A 26,723-nucleotide genomic window follows, 5' to 3' on the forward strand; every position below is an offset into this window, starting at 1 on the left:
TGTTAAAACATAGTTCTAAGTTTTTAACCAGTATTTAATACTATGCGTACAAATTTTAACTAAGTACTTTTTTCTTTACATTGTGGCGATAATTTTGTATTTTAAAAGTTTTGTCCGATATTAGCAGCCTCCGATTTCTTTAACTATCGCGCACGAATACAACGATTTGGCCAATGAAAATTTGCCAAGTCCTGGCCACGTAATCAAAGGGCTAGAAGTAGTCTCGAACGCTATTATCAGTTTTCTAGGTACAATGTATTTAAAATTACTACTTCACTGTATTTGAAAATTGACACACATTTTAAGCAATCTTTTGTAATTCACTTTCCAAATTAACAATAAAATCGAATAATCAGTCATATGATATTATTTATTTTCATAGCTCAACCCATTTTGAAAATTGAAAATTGCCAGTTGCAATTGCCTCAGCCAGTTGCAATTGCCCCAACATATCTTCTAATAATTAATATATCATGACTACAATATATGGCTCTCTAGAATCACAATGTCTTCTAATAATATACATATAAGTATATCAATCTCTAGAATGAAATTCATATCAAAGCTAAAACTATTCATTGCTTTAAAATTTTCAAAGTTATAGAAATCTATGTCAGAGCAGGAATAATATAAAGTAAACATCTAACTATTTGTGTCCCTGGTCAAAGTCAGTCAGCAGTAGGCCGCAAGATATATCCCACTGGAAGACTTCATAGTTGCTGCTGAATATTTCCCAAATGGATTTTCCTCATATAAAATTAAATTTTTCGAAAGTGTGTAAAATATCAAGAGACAGTGCAGCATTTGGACCTTTCTTAATGCTTTCTTGATTGTGGGTATATCATGCAATTTGTTTGACACAAATGGTATAAAGTATGCAATATTGGTAGATACTGCATCGTCCATTGTACAGATAGAGGAGCAACTCCAATTTAAACAAGTCGGCACAGTTCAACTTTTTATACTTTTTGGTAGTATCGCTATTTTGCTTTCAAAATCATCGGAAGGAGGCATGTTTTATACTGTCTAAAATCGCACTGAAATGTCCACTAGAGATAATAATTTTCGAAGTCAGACGTTTAACACATGCACATGTGATCAAAAATCTATGTCGGCGATCTAGGATTAAATTAAACTGAATGACACTGAAATTTAAATATCGGGACAATTACTAAACTGTTATGCTCAAATGATTAGTTAATGATATACGTCTTGAACAAAACATAGCCTTTTTCAATATGTGTCAGTCATTTATATATTGACCGCGTACCATTTGTGTCGGCAATTCAGTGGGCAACAGATATACGTTACAACATCTATTCCTTTCAAATACTCGGGAGCGTAATGCATGTTCTGGAACCTATAAAAAGAAGTTAGTCTGAACAGGTAAATAACGGCCACAGATATTCTTATGTGTTATATTGAAATATTTTTTAATGAAAATTCGCAGTGTAGCGTATCTGTCGCTGATTTACAGCTATCTTTGCAAAATCAATGAAATAACGAAAGTCGATAGTTAACTAAAATATTTAATTTGTATACTCCAAAGTCATGAAACAACTAAATAGAAACAAATCTGATTATATTTGAGAACATCAGCTGTGGGCACATTTTTACTGTCCAAGTTGCTCCTCTATCTGTAGAATGGACGGGATGATGACCTAATTCTTTTTCTTTCAAGAGTCGTATATAGCAACATCATGAAGCAAGAATCCTCTTTGTATGCCACATGTCCCCTTAAAATGCTTGATAGAACAGATATCAGACACGAGACTCCAGCCTGTACTCCAGCCGAGCATATCTACTTGATGGTGACGATGTTTACCTTGTTTCATTTGAATGGAGAGTAGTTGAGCACAATGTTTACGGTGTTCCGTTAGAGCCATCGTGGACGAAATCGCGAAAACACGATGCATTGACGCAAAAACTCGATGTGATAGCGAAAAGACGATGCGAAAAATATCGCGTTTTCGCATCGTGTTTTCTTGTTTTCGCCTTCGAAAACACGATATTGATAGCGCGAAAACGCGATATTTTTCGCACCGTGTTTTCGCGATTTTGTCATCCCCAGCTTTTATTATATTTCAGCTGGCATATCATAGTAGGTTGTTTCCCTTGAAAGTAACCCGATAATCAATACTGGTTTCCCGATTGAATAAACTTTGAGCAATAGATTATATAGGAAAATTATTTTCAATGGTTAATTTCAAATATTTCTTTACATTTGTGAATATTTTAGCACATATGACATTACACCTATACATCAATTTCTCCTCTTCAATTTGATGTAAAAATAATTATTCTAACTGAACATCTTCTTGCTTCCAGAACAGAACAGAACAGAATAAAACAGATCAGATCAGAACGGAGCTTTTATTTATTCAAGCTGTTTTAGGAAAATACGACCATGGGGTTTAAGAACAAAACGAATAATCAAGAATTAGTTCGGACAAAACAGTTATTATTATTATTATACCAGATTTATATAGCGCCCTTTTCATGATCAAATTCACGTTCATAAGTGCTTTACATAGTTCAAATGCAGCCACAAAAAGCGCATAATTCATCCTCTACTAGTACAGACGATCTGACCAGACACAGCGCGATCTGACCAGAGGGACAGAGTGAGACAAAGCCCCCACGACAGAGATATCAGAAATCAGATACAGGCTTGTCCGGCTAACTTAGCCTAGCTCGTTACGAATAGACAGCCTGGTTCTTTAACGTGCCCAGTGTATAGCACTGATACACGCAAGGATTGCCTGGGTTCCTGACCAGTACACTGGGTGGGAAACACTGAAACACTGAAAAGCGTTTCTGAAAATTCCCGAGTAGCTGCTGGGGATCGAACCCCCGACCTCAGAATTGGAAAGCCAGTGTGCTATCCGTCCACCTAGTTAGATATTTTAGATTCTAACACGACCAGCAAATAACCTACATAAATGTAGAGCAAAATCTATCTCGGGTTCTTCTGCAATAAACCACTCGCGTGCAATGACGTCATCTGATCCAGGCGCATAGCACGGTCGTAAAAAGTAGTTACCATTTTTTCTTACACTGTCGATACTAGACTAACTAGTATGTCGTGTTAGAATCGAAATAATAAGTTCCCAAGTGTGATTTATCGTAGAATAACCCGAGTTTTTCGTTCTTATGCGAAACAATATATCACTCAGGCCTACGGCCTTCGTGAGATATTTTTACGCATAAGAACTCAAAACTCGGGTTATTCTACGATAAACCACGTTTGGAAACTTATTATTTTTTAAGTATTTGACGATAGTAGATAAAAAGATAAGTAAGAAAGTAAGTAAGTTTCGAAAATCAATGTACATGATGAAAAATACCAGTAGATAATTAACATGCGAAAAAGTGGAAATTTATCAACAGGAAAACTTGCAAAACTTTAATTAGTAAAATTGTAATCTAATTTCAAATAAATGTCTAGTTTCTTATCCTTTTTCAGTGGTTCAGTTATTTCCATCATTTTGTCCATTCGATCGGAATTATCGACTTTACAATTTACAATTTGTACAATGAAACGATAATGTAATAAAATTCATATCCGAAAGCATTAGCGAGGTTTACAGTATTTTAAAGTGGATTGCGAATCTCTTAATTTATAATGTACATATAACGTTAACAGAAGAATACCCGAAAAATTCTGTTGTCTTGTATGTAATTATGTACAACTATGTTCGTATATATTTATTTTACACAGCATCAAAAAGTACAAACTGATTTTTTAATACAATTCTTTGATGCCCATTTTTGTCATATAACTATATTTCAATGATATTTGCTATTAAATGTACAGACTTAAGTGATATATTTCATTTCGGAAAGAAGAACAGGTAATCGTTTGTCCAACTGTAATTTTATTTATTGTATTTTAATTTGTATTTACCCAATGTCTTAATTCTTGAGTCGTACATATTCGATTAGCACCGCCCCGGTAGCCTAGGGGTAGAGCACCCGCTTCGAGTTTGGAAGGTCGCTGGTTGATCCCCGGCCGCGTCATACCAAAGACGTTCAAAATGGTACTAATAGTAGCTTCCTCGCTTGGCGCTAAGAATTAAGAGGATAGTGCTAGGACTGGCCAGCACGGTGTTAGTATGATGTGACTGGGTGGGGTATCATGACACGTGTCTCCAGTGTGGCAGCACTGTGAAGTTGGGCATTGTGGTCACTGCTACAAGTAGACACCGTCTACTATATGACTGATAAATGGTTGAAAAAGACGTTAAACCTGACAACACACACATATTTGATTAGCTTCTATTAAGATATTAACTTGTTCATTCCCTTCGTTTTGTTTAAGAGAAAAAGTAATGTTGTTTTAAGAGACAAGATGTGTTTAGAGACCATTTGGTGGTCTCTTAAAGCAAATTGTAATATGATGAAAAGGTACTAGAGAGATAATAACAATATGATAATCAAAGAAGTACATATATGTCTCTGCTTTCATAGTCTAATATGTTAAGTTAATCTTACGTTTGTATTTTATATAGGTCATGAGATGGATCTAACACGATTTCTAGCCTTGTAATCATTCAGTCTGCGTGACGATATACAGGGGCATTATCATTTTGAAATAATTATCCCTTATTAGGAAAATGTCTTGCAATTTATACTGGCCACAAAATTGTCTTCTTGTATGTTTTCATATTTTTCAGCATCAATGTTTTCATTTACTTCAGCAAGAGTGCCCACATCATTCCGACAAATACAATCCCATATCAAATACCATAAATATGAGTGGAAACTATAAACAGCTTGTTTACAAACGCAGCGAGATACGATATTTTGACTTTTACAGCTAGCGCTGTGATGATTTGATATGACCGTTAGTATGAGTTGTCTAGCTAGAAGAACAAGTCTTTTCCGTGCGCGAATACCGGCGAAATCCGCTTTACGAGAACTTAAGCCCTCTCTCGCCTTCCCAGCGACAATATCTAAATTTACATATAAAAGGTCAGATTCATGTACATGTCTTCAAAATTTTCCCGACTGATTCTGTTATCCAAGTTAATTATCATATATTTTAACGATTTCAAATGCGGATCATTTACTAAAATACTTTGTCTTCAAATATTGAAAATCCTCATCAAATATTAAACAGAGAAATTCTATATATATATATATGTTGAGCTTAATTCGTAACAGTAACAGTCTATAATGTTAAAAACCTCGCTAGTTAAGTATACATTTAAGCTGTATTGTACATGCAATCGTACGTTTGTATTTTATATTCAGTACTTGTTCATATTTTCCTATATAAAATTTGGGTCCAGTATACCTCTTGAAAACACTGTAATGGTTTCACTTAAACACACTATACAGACTATACAGTTTATAAATCATTTTCACTGTTTTATTGTAACTACAAAACAAATATAATTATATTGTTCCTCTCACCGACGTTTTTTAACACGGTCCGATAAAGCCAAGGTTGTGCAATCTATATCTGATTTGTAATTTCTATATTTAGATATTTTAAAATTTCTTATGTTACGGTCAGCAAAATCGCTAATCAATATTCCCAATAGTCTTAATGTATTGAACATATACTACGGGGGTCTCGTTTTTAGTTAGTCACTCTAAACTGTACTAAAAGGGGATTTTAAATTCCTATAAAGCTCTGAAGGTCTGCAACATGACAAATTAATTTGTATAATTAGATTTAATGCTGGGGAATACCAGAGGTAAATAGGTCGATACAAACGACTATAAATACGAAAAGAAATCTATAACATCTTCATAATTTGAAAGTGACAGAACGAGAAGGATCGTAATCTGACTTAGGAAATAAAAGGAAATGGAGCATGTTATATGTTCAGATAAACTCTGGGTAAATTAATTCTGTCATTCGTTCATTTGTTTATTTGTAATATTAATTGTTCTATCATGAATTTATTCGTTGATAAAATTTATTAATCAAAATGGCACAAATGACGATTTTTAAAGCTGTATTACTTTTTAAATATTGAGTTTTGTTCTTTTGTTATTACCTTGTATATTTTTTCAATCATTATTATTATTATTATTTATATATATACTAAGTATATATTCATAAAAACTGTAACTTGAACTATTTCGCCTGGATATTTCTATCAAATTTCAGTACAGTACGTGTACTATGAGAAAACATTTAAATATTAAGAGATTTAGCATAAAAGTACTATTTTCTTTTATTTTAAGGATACGAATCTGACATGGGGAAATGATCGGACATACCCAGAATTTACAGAATGTTTCCAGGACACCATCATATTGCTTGTGCCTAGTCTTTGGTTAATTTTGACGACACCTTTGTACTTGTATGTATTACTGCAATACAAAGATTCTCATCGGCAATGGAGCGGAAAATGTATAGTAAAAATTGTAAGTTGCAATAAAGTTTTTAAAATATAGTTGTGAATAAGTGATAATTATCATGTTCATAATCTATAATATTTCGCTGTTTAATATGTGTTTATTTAAGAGTGAAATTATATCAAATCCATTTTGTGAATTTGAGACTACTGTTTAAGTACTGTTGTACTTATATTGAAACATATATTATTTTCAGAGTACAGCCGCACTACAGCTATCAGTACGGTATCTACAGATAGCTCAGACAGATGGTGGGGCGTGGAACACCCGTAATATCAACCAGATGATAGAGGGAGTGACACTGGTATGTCTGTGATATCATACTTGAAATTTGTCCTAGAGACATTTACCATCCTCCTTAAACGTATCGCCGTAAAATGTATTGTGCTTACACAGCGACACTAGCGACAAGCCCTTTAACATACTTAAACGGTTTATCAGACGTCGATGTTTTTTTTTTTTGTATAGCTGGTATTTCTTTTTGTTTGTACCTTACTGGTTACTCACATGCGGGCGACTCCTCCAGAAGACTGTTAGTAATGTTAGTAGGACTGGAGGATAGTACAAGATACAGCTGACGCTCAAATTCCAGAAACGCCATGTTTTCAGCGTGTCATGTGTAAAGCAATCATACACAGGACTCTTATCCAAATGGGAGTAAATTTTAGAAGGAGGAGCGGGGCTTAAACTCATATCTCTTGGTTTGGTAACCAACCACTGAACCACTGCGTCCGCTCCATAATCATACCTGTAATTGTTTTATCGGGTATAAATAGCTGATGTTACACGCGTGATTATTGGTTTATGTTCATGGTAAGCAACGGTTACTGTCAACAGAAAATGTTTTCCTCTTCTTTTTCAGTTATTGGTTATTTGGTATATCGACCGTGAAAGAAGGAAAGGATTTGTTACCTCTGGAATACAGACTATTTACTGGTTCCTATCCTCACTGTGCGGTGCCATATTAATGTATTCCAGAATGGTAAAACAGGTACCAGATGTATTGACATTTTTATCACGAAATAAACTTTTTAATGAGCATATTGTAAAACATAAGTTTACTGACTATTGACTTAATACTAGCGTCGAACTATGGACGCTAAAATGACATGAGATATCAGTTTACAGTTGAAATGTATATAACGATCTCTTTAATTAAAATTAAGGTTTGGTTTTCGAGTGGATAAATTTCTTTGTTCATATCATTTCTGTACTAGCAAATAAGAAAATTTTAACATATGTATATATAGTAGAGAGAATTTATACGAACTAAATCACCTATACAATATACCAGACCAATTACGGCAATACATATACAAATGTAACCAGAATATCAAGTGTCCTCTTTTTCATTAAGGACTACGACTCAGGGTCCGAAGAGATTATACTGATGAAATCTTACCTTGCACTGTGTGTCGTTCAATTTGTGCTAACTTGGTTTGCTGACATAAGCAAAGACTCAATGTCAGAGGTGAGTTTAATTGTGGACACCTGTCTCAGATCTCCAGCCTGTGATTTCTTTTCATTTGATACCAAATTTTGAATTTGCTCATGCATTCTCTAAAACCAGTTTTTGAATACATTGAAGTAAAGTAAGCACCTGTCTCCTCAAGATTGTTGTAGATATAAATATAATATTAACTTTTATTATTTTGGCCTTTTCCATCTGTCAACTAACGTAAAGCACGCATCTGCGTTTTTATTATCAGGCGTCCAAATGTCAGAAAATTTCATTTCGCTTTCTTCGATTACACATTTCTACACAAACATGACTAGAGCCGAATATCATTTTGTTTTTTCAGAGAGAATGTAAATTGTCAAGTTCTTCTTTCGTCTCACGTTTAATGTTTACGTGGTTTGATGGGTAAGTGTAAAAACATATATGTGTATAATGACATATAAAATAATGATAATATAACAACATATTGAAATGCACTTTTCTCCTTTGTGAACATATACAAGTATGTTAACTCTTACAATCCGGGTGTTCATCTGAGGTATTGCTCGGTAAATAATTTTCTTGATTTTTCTAAATATTGTCTGTGGTTGTTTAATAAAAGAAGGATTATTTATTTCCAGATTCATGAGTCTGGGTTACCAGCGACCAATCATTGACAGTGATATATCAGAAATGATGCCTACCGAAAACGCAAAAACAGCCATACCAAATTTTGAAAAGACATGGGCTTCGGTACAAAATAAAGTAAAATCTGAAACGTGAGTTATTTACATGCATCAAGTTGAAATATAAATTGTTCTAATCTATCACACATATAATTATTTCGTTTTTTGTTTAATAAAATACATTGATTACATTTAGGTGTTATCTCGGATTTATTCCTACATTTTAAGTATTTACTAGAAATGATCTCATTCGTATTTTCTGTGCATGCAGACCAATAAGAAAAATGTAAATACCATACATTAACTTTTCAAAACGTTCGCTTACATTTGCAAGTTTCCTTTACTCTTCATGATCATGATTTCAGAATGAGTAACAGTAACAAGGAGAAAGTAAGCTTATTGGAAGTGATTATCAAAGCAAACTTACCAATACTTCTGTCAGCAAATCTCCTTAAACTGTCATCACAAATTTTCATCATGTCAAGACCGTTCATCACTGGGTAAGAGTTTCGATATACATACAAAAGTCACCATAAAATGGTTCAAAATACGAATGATTAACAACTTTTAAATATTTACCGAGTTATTTGATTGCAGAATGTCATGAGTAAATGTGATTGGATATATTGTTTTAAGGTCTATATTCCTCAATTTGTAGAGCCTAAAATGTGTATTAGTACTTCAATTTCTGATATATTCTTTCCGACGTAACTTTGGCTTGATGCTGTAAACGGGCAATATCAACATAATATTTTATGAAAGTATTGGCTGTCTCTGCAACGATATAGCAATTAGAAAAAAAGTAAGCATTTCAATGTAGAAATATCAATTTTGTGAGAAAGTCCCAGTTATGTATCCAAACCTTGTTGACAAATAATACAGTTGGAGCAAATAAGAATTGACTTGTATTGACTTTAGCGTATTGTATTAATGCTGTACAGGTTGCTGGTTGCATTTGTTGGAGACATGAGCCAGCCAGGTTGGAAAGGCTATGTATATCTGATTGCTGGAATCACATGTATTATTGGAGATGAATGCATTGGCAACTATGTGGAACATTTGTGTGCATCTACGGCTCTGAGGCTAAGGGTCTGTCTAAATAGTGCAGTTTTCAAAAAGGTAATGACTTGAAAAGAGCTTGCTTCTGGAAACAAAATCCATGATTGGCTAAGAAATAAATAATGTATAAATAAAGGAGACATTCGTTTCTGTGTATGTAGTGTCACTGTCTTTAAGTAACGAATTATTTTATAAAAGATACTTTTATTTTTAGACAAAAGAAATTAACGGCATACATGAAGCACATTTCTGTTGACAGTCAAGAAGAATTACTGAATTGCATTTATAAACTTTCAGTCAATGCGAATGACGAATAAAGCCCGTTCAGAATCCACCGTAGGCGAAATAGTCAATGTTCTTAGTCAGGATGTCGGTCAAGTTCAACATTTTATTGCTTACTTCTTTTGGATATGGTGCGTTCCATTCGAGCTTGTGGCCAGCTTTGCAGTTCTATATTACACCGTAGACTACGCAGCAGTCGCTGGCATTTGTGTACTTGTCATTGTTATGCCTCTAAATGTTTTCATGGCACGAAATGGTCACAACACGCATTTAGCTCGCATGAATAAGAAGGATAAAAGAATCAAATTGATGACGGAAATAATGAACGGGATCAAGGTAAGTAATATATAAATGTTAAATCAAATGAATACTGTGACAAACGTTCTAACCGAACCTTTCCGTCAACAGTTTCTTCTACGTTTTTGTCTAACTTTCAATTATGAACATGAGTTATATCAGCCATGTTCGCTTGCAATTAACCATGATTTTTTCAGTTACTAAGTTATATTGTTGATGTAAACGAATAGTAAGATTCAGATAAATATGCGTTTCAGATTTTGAAATTGTATGCCTGGGAGATGGCCTTCGGAGAGAAAATATTGGAACTGCGTAAAGACGAAATATCAATCCTTCGAAAACAAAGAATATTTGGTCTCATCGGATCCTTATGCTGGGGACTTGCACCTATCATGGTATTAAGGATATTTTCTCACCATTATTCATAACTTGATATTGAAGATTGAAAACGTTTTGTTGATATATCGCATTTTTAAAGAAATATTTTTCACATTTTTATATTCTTTTGTGGGATGCCATATTGCGAATAAAGTAACAGAATGTGGACGGACGATGCTATTATATATTTACTCAGTACAAATACCAATTAAATTGTTGCTGTCCTTTACATTTAAGATGACCTTGGTGACGTTTGGAGTGTATGTTAATATCAATGCGAATCATATGCTTACTGCCGAGACTGCCTTCCGAGCCATGGCTACATTTGGAATGCTGACACACACGTTCAATGCATTGCCACACATCGTCTGTCACTTTCTTCGGTCTTTTGTATCCATAAGAAGAGTAGAGAAATTCCTGAATAATGATGAAATTCCAGAAGACATCGTGGCACATAATTGCTTTGGTATGTTCTTTTTGTGATGTCATTATTGCCATTAAATAAACGTAACTGAAATTGTGGCTTACATATATTTATGTTTAATATTTTTTATGCTATGTTGTTGTTATGGAAATAAGACGTTGATTGTTTCACTTTCTCTTTTTTTATTCTAAATCATAGCTTGCATTTCCTTTAACATCCATTTACTGATTCAGAAAACAGAGCCTGCATCATTTTCTTTTTTTTTTTGTCATAACTGGCGACCTGTGAGTTTCCGCTTTTAATATTTGTGTTTTGAATTTCAGATGATGCTATTAAGGTAGAAGACGGTACATTTACTTGGGATGAAAAACTTGGACCATGCCTAAAAAGGTATGTGGCTTTATTAAATATAAATGCACTTGATAACGAAAGTTTAGTAATGCTACCTGAGTAGGCCATAAAGGACATTTATTACAAAAATATACGTGTATCTATATATGAAAACATGACCTGTTTAATATATAGTCAATATCTACAAATAGATACAATGTAAATATGTAGAAACATGTTCTACTTGTTAGAAGACCCTTTGAAATCATAGAACGCAGTCATGCAGTATACCTAGTTTGGTTGAGTCTATACATAAGATGAAACTTAATTCCTTTTTGATATTTATCCTTGTTTTTTAATAGGTAACACCTCTCATGCCCCTTAACATCTATAGCTTACATTATAAAAACATTGAAATGGAATAAAAAAAAACTGATGCAATAAGGAACTGTAATATCACATTGAACTTAAAAGCGATCAGATGTACTCATAGTTTTGCTACTTTTTGCTCCAGCATAAATATGTCGATTCCAAAAGGAAGTCTTGTAGCAATTGTTGGGACTGTAGGATCAGGGAAATCGTCATTGCTGTCGGCAATCCTGGGAGAGATGGAAAAGGACACAGGACATGTTAATGTTGATGTATGTAGCAAAAATAAGACAAATTTAACTAAATAAATACATTGAAATGAATATTTGTTGCAAATGCTGGCATTAGCACTAAGGCACTTATATGAACTAAACTAATGTTTTCCTATGAAGAACATATGCTCGGCTCTATAAAGAAAAATAATGAAAATGTATAACTGAACGAAGTGCATAAACTAAGAAATTCCGTTATGTGTTTACATTTCATTGCCTTGGTACGCACAATACTAATATTGCATTTTTTATATAGGGAAGTGTCGCGTATGTTCCTCAGCAAGCATGGATACAGAATAACACTCTGAGAGATAATGTTCTGTTTGGTAACAAATACAGAAAACAGACTTACACTGACGTCATTGACGCATGTTCTTTGAAAAGAGATTTGGACATTCTGCCAGGAAAAGATCAAACAGAGATTGGAGAAAAGGTTTGATAATTGAATTTCATTTTGTATAAAACCTGAAAGTTGATTGTATTTGCTATCAGAATTGGTTGAACATTCACATGATGTAGACAACTTCTTTATCTGAAAATGCGGGTGTTTGTAAAAATAAGCTTTTCAAACTTATCGTGGCAGCATTCAGTAATTGTATAATCGATTATTTGGTCAGTCTTAAACTTCTTTTTTTATTTCTTTTAGGGCATCAACCTAAGTGGTGGACAAAAGCAGCGTGTCAGTATGGCTAGAGCTGTGTATTTCAACTCTGATATTTATCTGCTAGATGACCCGTTGTCTGCTGTAGACGCGCACGTGGGGAAACATATATTTGATCGTGTTATTGGCGGGAAAGGCCTCTTGAGAAACAAGGTAAACCTAATACATCATTGCCTTGTTAGTTGTCTTAGGACATAAAGACTAGAAAAATATCTTGTATCGTTTAGAAACAATTAAAAATGTTCTCAAGCCCAAAAAGAGGTCATGATTTTCCTGTATCTTTTCATTATTAATCTTACTTATTTCGTTTTCAGACGAGAGTATTGGTTACACACGGCATAACATGGCTGCCGTATGTTGACAAAATTTTTGTGGTAGAAAATGGAACAATATCAGAGACAGGTACATACCAGCAGCTGATGAGTAATGAAGGAGCTTTCGCGACGTTTGTGCAGAAATATCAAAATGACGGACACATTTCAGACGATGAGGAGAACAGAGTTGAAGGTTCGTAAAACATTACAATATATAATGAATTATTATAGAAGTCCAAGAATATGAAATGTCAAAACTACATTTAATACACAGAAAGATCTGTGAAAATCTACGGGGAATTTGTAAAACATAGAACTGCACATATGAAATATTTAACTAAAGTCTATACTCGCTTATAAAGAAAGAGCACACTTACTACGGACTGTTTTTTATGGTAGGCACAAACATTGGTGAATTTGATGTTTCAGTCCAGATTTATTCCATGTTATGTAACGACAGGATACTGTGACTTATATCAAATTAGAAAAAAAGAAACCGAAAATATGTCACGGAAACGGAAATAGTCCAACAAAGAACACACATCAGAATTTCGTCTAGTTGTTATATTCTCATTAAGTACTTGCTTTGTAGAAGTTACACAATCAACGGAAGAAACTATAGACGCTACAGCAAATGATCGTATATATGACTTGATAAAAACACCAGATAAATGTAAACCTCCGCGTAAGTGTTTATTCTTTCAAGTTATAGTGAACAAGAAACATTAAAACCATATCATAATTAACAGGACATATAAAGAGAATGCCGTTATTTTGAAGTACCTTATCATTTAATAATTCAAAGAGAAATATGTGTTGCAGAAATATTTCTAGAACAGTTTTCATATATTCATATTGATATTCATTTAGAAACACTTTTATTTGTTTTATTTGTCCTTTTTCAGTGAACAATTTGTTCTTTGAATCAGATAGCGGCTACTCTACTGAATCCGAATCAACGTCCGGACAGAGGTATCTATGATTGTCTAGATCTATTTTCAATATTTATACCTATACCAGTTTTCATACGATAATACAGCGGTGAACTCAGTAAAGATCATTCTTATGTTTGGATTCCCTCAACAATGCATATGTTAAATGTAGAAATTACATTTTCCGCCTTGCATATCCTAATAAATGCCTTAAGGTGTTTAACTATTTCAGCCAAAGATATGGAGCATATTTGTTTGTTTTGAAATTATACATTTGAGAATCTCACTTTTTGAAAAAGTGGATGTATCTATATATTTCAATAAAAAACACTGAAAATCATGAAATAAGCTCAAACGTTTCTTTATTTCATTTGAGGAGGTAACTGGTCGCTCTTCGAATCCGCTCCACGGTAAAATCTAACTCAGTTATTCCCTATCTAGCATGTGAACAAGTATTTCAGAACCTTACAGAAAATTCATGACAGTATTCATGTTGTTATTTCTGATAGAAAAGTAGACAGGAAGCATGAACTGTTCAGAAGGTCGATCTCTAGGGCAATTTCAATAGAAGACAAGCAAGTTGTCAACAACGTAGAAACCGAAACACAAGACCATATACCGGAGAAGAAAGGTGTTAGATTAGAAACGTTTGATGATGAGAAGAAAATGAATGAAGAGAGAATCAAACGGGAATCGGATAAGATCTGTACAGGAAAACTTATTGAGGATGAAGAAATCGAAACTGGGGAGGTATTTAAAGTTTTAATTCTAACCCCTACGGCATTTTTTAACATTTAACTTTCAACCGTCTTCTGATTCGAACGAAATTGTGGTCACATATCCATACTTCAGTATATTTTCATTTTAATTGCCGTATTTTTTAAATGGTCTCAACGCCTCACATTTACATGTTTCGGTTATGAATATTGAATAAAATCATTTTGCATTCTTTTCAGTACGAGTTAAATTAATCAAAGACTGACAAATTTAATACTTGAAACTCTCCCAAGTATACAACTCGACGTTTTGTTACAGGTTCAGTTGAAGTACCTCCTACCGTATTTCAAAGCGATAGGACTTCTTTCTTGTGTGGCGATTGTGATTTGTTTCATTGGATTTAAAGTATGTGAAATCGTGCGAAGTGTGCTGATAAAGGAATGGACTGAAGATGAGTCTCTGAACAATATAACAGCTCTTCCAAGTGAAAGTGAAGAAAGATACAAACAAAACCAGCATTTTATCAAACTTTTTGCAGTGTTTGGATTAGTTCACTGTGAGTTACATTTATGATTGTATTTGTATACATATATCCTTATAAACACTAATTAACACCTTCCCCATTTATAAACATCCACGGCTTATAGTCAATATGTACTGTGAAAATGTTAATAAGAAACAGAAACATCCAAACAGCCCGCCCCTTCCAAAACATAAGGCCTTTTTCAGAAACAAAACGCCCGCATGGGACCGTTAACAAGGGAATATACGGTTTATAATCTCATTTAGTTATACTAATTTATTTTAGCTCGATTGTTTAAATGTAATCTTGCACTATCTTGTATGGTGCGTTTCAACATTGAAAGATAATGTGGTTTCTATTTAACTAAGTAAACATTTCACTATGATTGTCATCAATTCAAACATTCTTTCAGGCGTCGCCAATATATCACAAGAAGCTTTAATGGCACTAGGCGTATTGCGAGCTGCTAAAGTTCTTCATGAGAAAATGTTGCAGAATCTTCTCCGTGGTCCAATGTCTTTCTTTGACACTACACCTGTTGGAAGAATTGTACATAGGTATATTACCATGTATTCTAAATTTTCTATGAACGCATCTTAGAACAGTTCAAATACGATTGCAAAAGAAGTTATTCAAACTCAAACGTCAAACTGGAAATGTCGTTGTAATCATATATCTCATATTTAACATTTATTAGTATTAATTAAGCTTATAAAACCGTTATTTTGTTTTAGAAATGTATTAATTTGCAATACTTCAACGTATAAATTAATAAAGTAATCTAAAAATACTGTAAAAATACTGGTCACATAAAGCAAAGCTTTACAGTGCCTGCGAGGTAACTTTTGAATTTTCCGCTTCGTGTGCAATATAACTTATTCATTCCATACAGTTTGTTCCTAGGTAATGCAAATTTAGTTAAACATTCTCAGTTCAAAATTATTTGAGAAAATCGCTTAAATTTATATTGTTTGATCTGAGTGATATAATTATGTTAAAACAGTCTTACCTTAATGTCAAATTTTCAGGTTTTCAGGTGATATCGAGCCTTTAGATGGTGCTATAACTGGTCATACAAATCATTTACTTCACTGTATTATCGGACTCATCAGTGTGTTTGTCGTTATAATGATGTCTTTACCAAAATTCATCATAATGGTTATACCAATTGCTGTAGTTTATAATGAAATTCAGGTAATTACTAGACTAGTCTTTATTCTATTCTGTTAATAAAGCCTGTGTCATTTATTTGTTACATGTATAAATTAGTCTTTTAACTTGTCGAGAATTTTCTGTATACCTGTACAATAACCTCTACCAATAAATATTTGCTATTGAGGATGTGCTTAAAACTAAGGTCATAATGAAAAAAGTTTTCAGCTTTAATGGTGGAGTAAATTGTAATGATTAATGACTTTTACGATGTTAGAACAATCTACAAGGCTACTTAAGCAATTATGTTTGTTTCCTTTTGATTTTAGAAACGATTTGTACCGATAAGACGCCAACTCAGTCGTATAGAATCGAAAAGAGGAACGCCAGTCCATAGTCATTTCACTGAAAGTTTAAACGGGGTGCACGTGATCCGGGCATTTGGTATGCAAAAGGACTTTGCTTTGCAATCTTCAAGAAAGGTTACCGATACATGTGAAACAAGTTTCCACAACCGAACAGTAGATAGGTATGCATATTCGGCCCGTTTCTTTCTTTTGGCAGCTGATGATCCTTTAACGCGGAATACATGAAAATGTTATTCGAACAAAAATGTTTGAGCTGCATTGTTTTTATCTGTCTCATTATCTCTGCATTTAATATTACCGGGTCAAATAAATGTGTGCTTTTTACACACTATTTATCATATCTGGAAACCTTAAAAGCATGGAATCATAAGACAATTAAGCCGCATTAGCTGCATCCAAAATCATTTCTCTATTGTCTGAAAAGAATGCTTGTCTGTTAACCGATCAGCATAATGCAATCTATTTCATGTAATTTATTTCAACATTCGGTATATTTCAGGTGGATGAACGTACGTCTTATTTTGATGAACATATTTTGTTTTGCTGCGACAACGTACTTCGCCATCCAAGAACGGGAATATCTGAGTGGGGCTCTGATTGGAATGGCAATTACCTACGTTTTCCAGGTATTTATTTGTTTTCATTATCTGTCCTTGCAACATATAAGGTGATACTTACTTAACATGTTGGAATTAAATCACAAGTTAAAGTGTATATGTCACAGTCTGTATTGGAACCGTTATTACTTATCAATAGTGAAGCAGCTTTATTAAGTCGCTTTTACTGTAAACTTTTTCTTGTGACAGGTGTCTTTTTTATAAATCTATTAAGCGTATCGTTTTGATTTTATTACCAGCTAAACGGATCTTTAGAGGGATTTGTGCGAGTATCTGGAGAGTTAGAGAAGGACGTGGTCTCTATTGAACGCATTGGCCAGTACTCTTCCATCAAACAAGAGGTAGAAAACATGTATAATATTTATGTAGAAATAATTGTGTAGTGTTCCATTGAAGGTTAACTGAAAGTTTTGTTATAAATTCTTTGCAAAATGTTTGAATTAATTAAACCCTTATTTGAATAATCTTAGCGACTATTAAACCCTCTAAGTTATCCGTCAGTGTAAATGGTATGTCAACTAAAGTACGATTTTTCTGAAGGTATGCATACTGATAGATTTATAAACATTTATAAACTTTTTTATATTAACACTAGGCACCTCTCCATACACCAGCAGTTCCAGAAAAGTCCTGGCCAGAGAGTGGAGAAGTCGATATCTGTAACTACTCCCTAAGGTATAGGGAAGGTCTTGATCTTGTACTTAAAAACGTCAACGTCAGCGTTAAACCAGGTGAAAAGGTAAATAGATCAGTGATGTTTAGATTATTTTTGAAAAAAATCAATTCTTGGATGATCATCTCTGACAAAAGCATGGCTTTTTCCTTCCTTTTAAGTAGATCATAAATTCTGAAAACGTCACAGTTCGATTTGAGCATTCGATTTCACAGACCAGTGTTTTAAATGATTTCCTTTTCATACTGTAATAATTGCGCCGACGGAATAATACCTACTATATTTATTCAAATGTATTTGTTATGTCGCATAGATGATGTCGCTGTCACATTGAGGGTTTAAGCCCTAGCTCCGACCCGAAAGCGCTAACATAAAATATGTAATTGTTATACATGTATTATTTTTAATATTTTAGGTTGGAATAGTAGGTCGCACTGGAGCGGGCAAGAGTTCCTTGACATTGGGGTTGTTCCGTCTCGTTGAACCAGCTGAAGGAAACATACGCATTGACAAATATGACATCAGTGAGCTGGGACTCTTTGATTTAAGATCAAACTTAACTATATTACCACAGGTATTTTAATAATGAGAATTTTCAAATGTTCTCTTGCAATATATACATTCTGATGAAGAAACAATATGTCATAGCCAAAAGTGTGTTGTCATACTGGTCAGAATATCATTTTCAGTTAGATAGTTCTTCATTTTAACCACATCAAAAGTCCGAAAAGAAGTTAGTAGATAGCATGTCCGCTCATTTCATTGACTACACATAAGAATTTTAAGCAGGAGACCCCTAATCACTATTTGTTTTATTTATATTTACTAGCAAATGGAAACACTTTCTCAGGTTGGAAAAATATGATTCATCTAGATAGATTAATTTGCATGACGCCAGTACAATTTCTTTCATGGCTTTTTCCTAAATTAAAATGTATTTCTTGCAATTTCAGGAACCTGTTTTATTCTCCGGTACTTTGAAAAATAATCTTGACCCGCTTGATACCCACACTGATGAAGAAATCTTTACAGCACTTGAACATGCCCATCTTAAAACGTTCATTGACACACTTCCGGATAAACTCAGTTATGACTGTGGTGAGGGAGGACAAAACCTCAGGTAAGTGCAAGTCACTGTAACAATAAAGTAAAAGCAATGTCCATGTGATTTTTGAGAGCCTCCAACACATTCCAGGGCCGGCCATCCCGTAACCTTAGCCATCGATCCTGTGAGCATGGGACAAGGAGACCTCGGAAAAGAAAAAAATCACGAGACGCCTTGTTGCCAATGTGATAATTTAGGCGATGTTTTGCACATACGGAGCTGTTGCCAGTAACACCGCGTATATCATTTCAATCTATTTTATCGTTTACGCGGTTAAAACGTGTTAATATCAGGCACAAAACTTTAAGACAAAATGACCAAAATGCACCTCCAACCACCTGATGACACCTATCACATATTATATGGATGACCGTTTCCGATCTGACAGAACTCCAATACCACAGTCAAGTTTTGTTGAACCTCGGTCGCTTATAAGACTCGCGATGTCATTCATTTTACATAACTGCTCATTAATTGGTATAATGAATATACATATAGCTATACTTGAACGATATAACAGATAAAGAGCTTACACTAAGAAAATCATACTGTACATATAGCTATACTTGAACGATATAACAGATAAAGAGCTTACACTAAGAAAATCATACTGTACTGTACTGTATTTATTTAATCAAATGTTTATTAAATTTTAAATTAAACATACTGAAATATAGAACGGGTTCTGAAGTTTACATATATTCATTATGATTCGTATACATTTACATCTATTTGAATCATATTTAGCCAAGTGGTATATTATTCATATTTATGTCAATTTCAGCATGGGCCAACGTCAGCTTATCTGTTTAGCTCGGAGTTTATTACGAAAGAGCAGCATTCTGGTACTGGACGAGGCGACGGCGGCGGTAGATATGAAAACGGATGAATTAATACAAAACACGATCAAAATGGAGTTCAAAGACTGTACTGTATTGACCATTGCCCACAGATTAAACACAATTATAGATTATGACAGGTAATTAATTGCTATTTTTTTATTATATTGAGGTATATAAGCCGGTATAAGAATCGTCACATGATCGTTAAATTTAACCATCTGGTATATTTGTAAATTAAAAAATCCAATATAATATTTTCTGTTTAAGGCAATATATATATTTAAATACAATAAGGATATATTCTTGAATTGGTGGCAAAATTGGAAATTATACACAATTATGAAAATGTATAACATTATTATACATTGCATTGATATTTTAAGCGCAATTTGCATTTTCCATGCTACAAATTCCACTTTCTAGTATAATTTACACTATTTATCAATATCTTGTAATTACGATTTGTTTGCTTCGAAAATTACGATGCAATTATCACCAGGCTGTTCTTATCATTTCCTATCAAAACACTTAACTTAAAACATTTCGTTTCCATTTCAGAATTTTGGTATTGGAGCATGGAGAGATTAAAGAATTTGACAGTCCTAAGATACTACTTGAAAACAAGAATTCTTCGTTCTATAGTATGGCAAAAGATGCTGGTCTAGTTTGATAGATTTATAAATATTTTCTTCGTCCAACAACTTGCCGTCTGTGGTGTGAGGAATGACGCGGAATATTTTGAGTGATTTAAGTGTCAACAACGTTATTTTGTATATACATGTTGTTTGTTATTTTTACATTGGCACTGATAAATGTCATTTACAGTCACACCATCATAGCTACAACAGTCATACCATTTACCGATATGTACGTATTTTAATTTTTATACTGCAATATGAAATAAAAACTGTAACAAAATTTCTCTTTATTGTTTTAATTAATTTCAAAGAACCGGTTAACATACGTGATTTGCATAAAGTGTTTAAAGCATCTCCGTTCTGCTGCTTCTCACGTTTCCGCCTTATGTTTTAAGTGTGGTAGCTTAAAATCTCTCCCCGGTCTGGTTCTTTGTGATCATTACATTGGGAGCATTTAATTTTACTATCATATTGATATAATAGAATTCCGGTTAAGCAGCCTGTGTCAGTGGAAGTGAGAGGTGTTACACATTTAATTATCTCTTATGAACAGGCTCTATTCAACAAAGTTTATTCCTATAGGCTGAAAAAGAACATTACTTTACATATTATATATTGAGCTCTGAAATCATCATGTGGACATTTGCAGATGACAAACCACAAACATTTAAATTTGCCTAGTTGACTGGTATATTAACATCATTATGTAAATCAAGTTACATAAAATGTTTTCAACATCGTTGCCATTAGTAGAATAAAAAATATTCTTACCTATTAAAACATAAACTTACCAGACATTCCGACACATGGGCAAATAATCTTAATTACATGTGACAGAATGATGGACATTAATATGAATAGTAATCTACACCCAAGGATGTACAAAATTCAATGTGCACTTATTGGAAATATTTGTTCTTTCAACTTCCAGCCAAATATTTACATACATTCTATCATTATTCATTCAATCTAAAATGACGGTTTTCTTTATGTTGCCTGAAACGTGACCACTGTTACCTGTGCACGTTGAGAACCATTTCATACACAAACCCACAGCGTGTGTATATGGAACGCACAAGTATAGACACATAAATTTCCAAAATATGAACAAATTTCACCCAGTTAAATTCTAGATATAAAACAATCGTCAATCCGACCTCCATTCTCCCATCCAGTCCTCTGCAGTAGTATTGAAAGACAATACATTATTCATGAATTATTATGTTCTATTAAAGCAAATCATTCATTTTCTTGTCTCATAAAGCTAAAAATCGTTATCTTGAATGAAACATTCATTTTATCTTTTGTGTTGGGACTGGTTTTCAGACTGTATTTTCGTCAAAATATAACTGTCATCTTAAAGGCACTGGCCTCCAGATCATTCGGAAAAAAAGAAGAAAAAAAAGAGAAGATGTCTGGAAATTAATGCTGTATTTTTAGTAATGCTTTGAAATTTAACTGCTGACAGACTGTATGTACTACTTTTTACGATGAAAAATTGCCCCTATTATAAATATCTATATGTAACGCACATTGAACACTAAATCCTCTATAGCAGTTTTGGTAACGACAGCGGAAAATGTCTTTACTGCCGCGGCGGTCCGGGTTACCAAACTCCAATTTGAAAGAACGATATTTTTTAGCCAAAGTGTGGAGGTCAGTGCCTTTAAAATAAAGAAATATTAAGAAACAGGTATTTTGTTAAAGTTATCAGTAAAAAGTAAAAAAGAGAGTGCGAGAGGTCGTACGTTCGCTCCCCGGCCGCGACATATAAAATACTTGAATGATTGTACAATGCGGAATGCAAAGCAAGGTGTCTTAAAAATGATTTTGATATGGCGAATTCCCCGCTCCTTAATGGAGATACCAATGTACCCTTATAAGGTTTCATACAACTTCATCTATAAAGTAGTAACTAGCAAATATAAATACCAAACTACCTTTTATATTTGACTTTCGTTCAGCTATTATTAATACTTATGTAAGTATAGCCGTTAATTTCTTCTGAAATAAATGAAATATCAATATAAGGTTATCAAAAGGTCTAAGTCCGCCGTGTTTTAATGAAGTTGCGGGGATGGAGTCCCGGGACCGTTTCCATCTAAATACGACGTGACTTGGGTCATGCTAACTTGGTATCAGGTAGAAATTATTCAGTAATTGTGTCCGAGTTAAGGTACGGTTGGTTATAAGTGGTTTACTTTCAAAATATCAGGGTTTCATCATTATTATTATTTCTGAAACGGACATTTGCCTCCCCCACCCCCCCCACCCCACCCTTAAGCCCCAACACTTTTGACTTTCGTTCAGGTAGAAATTATTCAGTAATTGTGTCCGAGTTAAGGTACGATTGGTTATAAGTGGTTTACTGTCAAAATATCAGGGTTTCATCATTATTATTATTTCTGAAACGGACATTTGCCTCCCCCACCCCACCCTTAAGCCCCAATATTTTTGACTTTTGTTCAGGTAATTGTGTCCGAGTTAAGCTACGGTTGGATGATTGTTTTGAAAGTTTGAAAGCTATAGAATATAATGATCTTGTTTTCGCCCTACTGACCGCGAAGACACGATGGGAGATCGAGAGCGAAAACGCGAAAACACGAAATTTTAATATCACACTTTCGCCTTTTGGTGTACATGCGTAAACACGGAAGACGAATTCGACTCGCGTATCAGGGAGTATTTTTCAGCCGGTTTTGTCGTGTTCCCTTCAAGAGATCTTGAGATCTTCCGCGGTTTTTATAGTGTGTCAAGACGTTTAAATGGTGAATTTTGAAACATATAAAACTGTATATGCATACGTTAAAACACTGATGCACAGTATGGATTTAGCAAAGCAATATTAATTTTCTAATTAGGAAATTAGGAAATTTTAATTCATTAAATCTGCAAACCGGATCCTGTTTGTCTTCTGTCTAGGAATATCACCTGATAAAGGTCAAACCTCAAATATTCTTCTGTATTTGACTGGAGTTAATTCCAGGCTTTGGGATCACGTGATTAAAATGCACAGATACAGATACCGAAATATGCAGAGGTAAAAGTCGTATTTTTGTTGCCAGGCGTTTTTTTTTTTGTTTTTTTTAAATTTCTTTCAGACATGTCCCAGTCTGGAGCTATTTTATGCTGTTTCTGACGATATATCTCCTTTTGGCTAAAACTTTCTACTTCGTTCAAACACTTCAAAAATGAACATTATAGTCATCGCCTCTACATTATTTGAGGTATTTGGAATAAGTAGGACGTTTAAGCTAAAAAGCAATATACATAAAGAAACAGCATAAAACAGCTCCAGACTTGGTTTACCTGAAAGAATAAACGCCAAGCAATAAACTGATAATAGGACCAACTGGTCCTGCGCTCACCTGAGTAAATGAAGCTTACTGTATTTAAACAATAAGAAAACAAGTATTCTAATATAAGCCTATGCATCACTTGTTCAGATGTAGTTGTAATATTTCAAAGTCACTGGTCATACAACAAGAAATAATAAAATCAAATAGATTGTCCCGATAATATGCATTGTCCACTTTTATTTGAAAAATTAAAAGTTTGATTTCATTGAATGGAACCCCTTGAAGAGGGTTTAGTACCACATGTTTGATGTACTATTTCATTCAAAGTCCGAAAAAGGCTATTACTCACTGGACATGTGTGCATGTCTGCTTCATGATGATGATGATATATTCTAAGTTCCATTTTTAGGGATATTGTGGGAGGAGTTGAGTACTGCTACCGACTGACGGAGGACGGACTTAAAATACTAAACTAGATGGAAATGGTCGAATACTCATTTATTATATGTTTTACATAATATGATGACCAAGGCATGGGAACTGACAGTTATAATCTAGGCAAGTGCGCATTAAAGTGTTGTAAGACAATTATAAGATTGGATCAGGATACATCGCTTTATTATATAAATTCATAAAAAAGTCGGCTTGTATTTCACAACTAAATACGACCAGACAAAAAAAATCCGTATTGTACCTTTTAAATTCCGTATTGTACCTTTGTATTGTATGCTGCCGGACTACTTTCATTAATATGCATGACCTGACACAATTCTATAAATAGGGCACATAAAAACGTCACTTAGTTCCATTTTAATATCGATAAACACTGAAGATTCCGTTTAATAACAAAACAACAAACAAAAAGGTAGACGTATATAATGAAAAGGTCATTATAACAGTAGCTACATCTTAGACTATCTGGGATTTTGTATTCGACTGTCGTGGATTTTGCAAGGTCGGATCACACTCGGCGCTTGCGCGCCCCGTGAGATCCGATCTAGCAAAAGTCCACTCGATCCGAATACAGCATCTCAGATAGACCTACTGTTATAATGACCCTATTATATTTGATTGAAAACTTAAACGATACTGAGGTATTGTGATTTAATGTCGCCAATGTTGCTATCTATACATAATATTGGTTTATTCAAAAGTGAACTTTAACTTAATATGTGATATTGTTACGCATATTGATTAAGACAATAAACGCGTGACGGTTAAAATAATAGAAATTGTACATAGTGGAGGTTCCTTTGTAAATGGACGAACTTTATAAGAGAGGTAATTATTATTTTTTGAAATTAGATTTTTTAATAGTACCGTATTTTGTAATTAAGGCTGTGGAACTGAACGAGGTAAAAATAAGCCATATATCCACTGAATATATACATCTTTGTTGATTTATCTTTTACATTATTTAAAAATGATAAATCGTTGCATATTGCTGTGACTATATACAATAACTTGTTGCCATCATATAGAAAAACCCGCCCGCCCAGCTCAATAGCAGAGCGCCGATCTACGGATCGATTGAGTGACTGAGTTTGATTTTCGGGCGGGCCGTACGTTCTCCGTGACGATTTGATAAGATACCTTGTGTCTGCAGCCTCTGATTCATGTGGGGAAGTTGGCAGTTACTTGCGGCGAACAGGTTTGTACTGATACAGAATCCAGGAACACTTTTTAGGTTAAGTGCCAGCCGTTGCATAATTGAAATACTGTTGAAAAAGGCGTTAAACTCAAAATAAACAAAAAAACAAAATCATATAGAAACAGAGTATGTTGATATTTTTATTTCAATATTTTGAAAACTCGGTGATCTTAACATACGTGTACTTTTAAAAATTTTATAAAACGTAATTACAATAACTTTTAAAGCTAAAGTGCTCAAACTACAATATTATCAAAACCTTGGCATTTTCAGAATACGGGAGTGGACATTTATGAAATATGGGTTGTTCAACAAGTTTGACTCTTCCTCAGACAGATAAGCCTTATGAGGAAATACGCTTTCCCTTTATCGTCAATGAGAAACATAGACAGTACTTTCACCATCTGCATGACAATATCCAACTAAAAACAGACGACAAATGAAACAATACACGTGCGAGATGGCGTTGAAAAGTATATACGGTCTTTGCTGAAACTTGGAGGTTTGAAAGATTCACGATTCGGTGTAAAAGATGAAGATCTATTGAAAGTTGGTAGTTTTTAGAAGGAACCAAGTTAGGGGAATACAGATCAATTTGATTATATTGTAGTGTTGAACGAGTTAGGGGGTGACAAGATTATGATAGAAGATCTGAACCAGCCCCTTTTAAAAGGAATAAATGTTTAAAATGTATATTGATCGGAAAAACATAAACAGTTCGCAGAAAGATGGGACGACATGATTGATCATTCTTATCTAATCGGGCGAAAAACAAACAATACTAAGAAATTAGGAATACTGGATGTATTTTTGAACCGCTTACGCAAAGTTGCTGTTTTCCAAAGTACAGTGCATACAAAATTTGGGATTATTGAACTTGATAGATCGGCAGATATTTGCCGAGATGGTCCTTCTGTGAGACTGTCACTCATCCTGACTAAATACTGGCACGTTGTTGAAGAAATGAAGAGAATTGACAAAATGTCCACTGAAACTATAGTTGTTAACATAACGCCAGCTATAAGGTCGAAAGAGGGCAAGAGTTTATATTTCCACACGACCCTCTCAACTCCATTATTAAAAAATCACGTGGTCGAAACTGGATTTTTTTCTCGTGATCCGGCTTCTGATGGACCCTTAAGAAAGCTTTCACCGAAACGGAGGTTCGTTTAATAAAGGAATTACCTGCCAGGCATCTGAAAGCCTTTCGTGTATTGAAATACCTTATAAATGGCAATCAAAGATTGCAGTACGTCAGAGAATTTCGGGGTTTCGGTTTCGGTTTGTATGACAGTTTCGCCATTAAAATGCTGGTGATTGT

At 34.0% G+C, this 26,723-nt stretch overlaps 1 protein-coding gene across 1 annotated transcript; it reads left to right on the forward strand.

The window, feature by feature from the left end:
• Positions 1–5,713: 5,713 nt before the first annotated feature.
• On the forward strand, positions 5,714–20,716 carry LOC123531012 (multidrug resistance-associated protein 1-like). The gene is made up of 31 exons (XM_053517508.1): positions 5,714–5,851; positions 6,202–6,384; positions 6,572–6,679; positions 7,238–7,366; positions 7,733–7,846; positions 8,178–8,239; positions 8,455–8,592; positions 8,865–8,999; positions 9,441–9,618; positions 9,856–10,176; positions 10,395–10,532; positions 10,753–10,981; positions 11,263–11,329; positions 11,784–11,910; positions 12,167–12,343; positions 12,557–12,724; positions 12,886–13,078; positions 13,478–13,570; positions 13,791–13,857; positions 14,327–14,567; positions 14,853–15,090; positions 15,470–15,614; positions 16,086–16,251; positions 16,539–16,738; positions 17,077–17,203; positions 17,434–17,535; positions 17,790–17,933; positions 18,283–18,441; positions 18,821–18,987; positions 19,757–19,951; positions 20,373–20,716. Exons 1-31 carry the CDS (start codon positions 5,819–5,821, stop codon positions 20,482–20,484), a joined length of 4,656 nt encoding a protein of 1,551 aa, XP_053373483.1. The 5' UTR covers positions 5,714–5,818; the 3' UTR covers positions 20,485–20,716.
• The last annotated feature ends 6,007 nt before the right edge of the window (positions 20,717–26,723 follow it).

Source organism: Mercenaria mercenaria, chromosome 11, assembly GCF_021730395.1.
Source record: "Mercenaria mercenaria strain notata chromosome 11, MADL_Memer_1, whole genome shotgun sequence".
Classification (NCBI taxonomy): Eukaryota; Metazoa; Mollusca; class Bivalvia; order Venerida; family Veneridae; genus Mercenaria; species Mercenaria mercenaria.

Bases quoted from the DNA above. Each gene is read 5' to 3' on its own strand.
- LOC123531012 (XM_053517508.1), top strand. From the start codon at position 5,819: ATGGAGCATGTTATATGTTCAGATAAACTCTGG. The intron at 17,204-17,433 runs GTATTTATTTGT...TTTTATTACCAG, and splicing joins CAATTACCTACGTTTTCCAG to CTAAACGGATCTTTAGAGGG. The intron at 19,952-20,372 runs GTAATTAATTGC...TTTCCATTTCAG, and splicing joins ACAATTATAGATTATGACAG to AATTTTGGTATTGGAGCATG.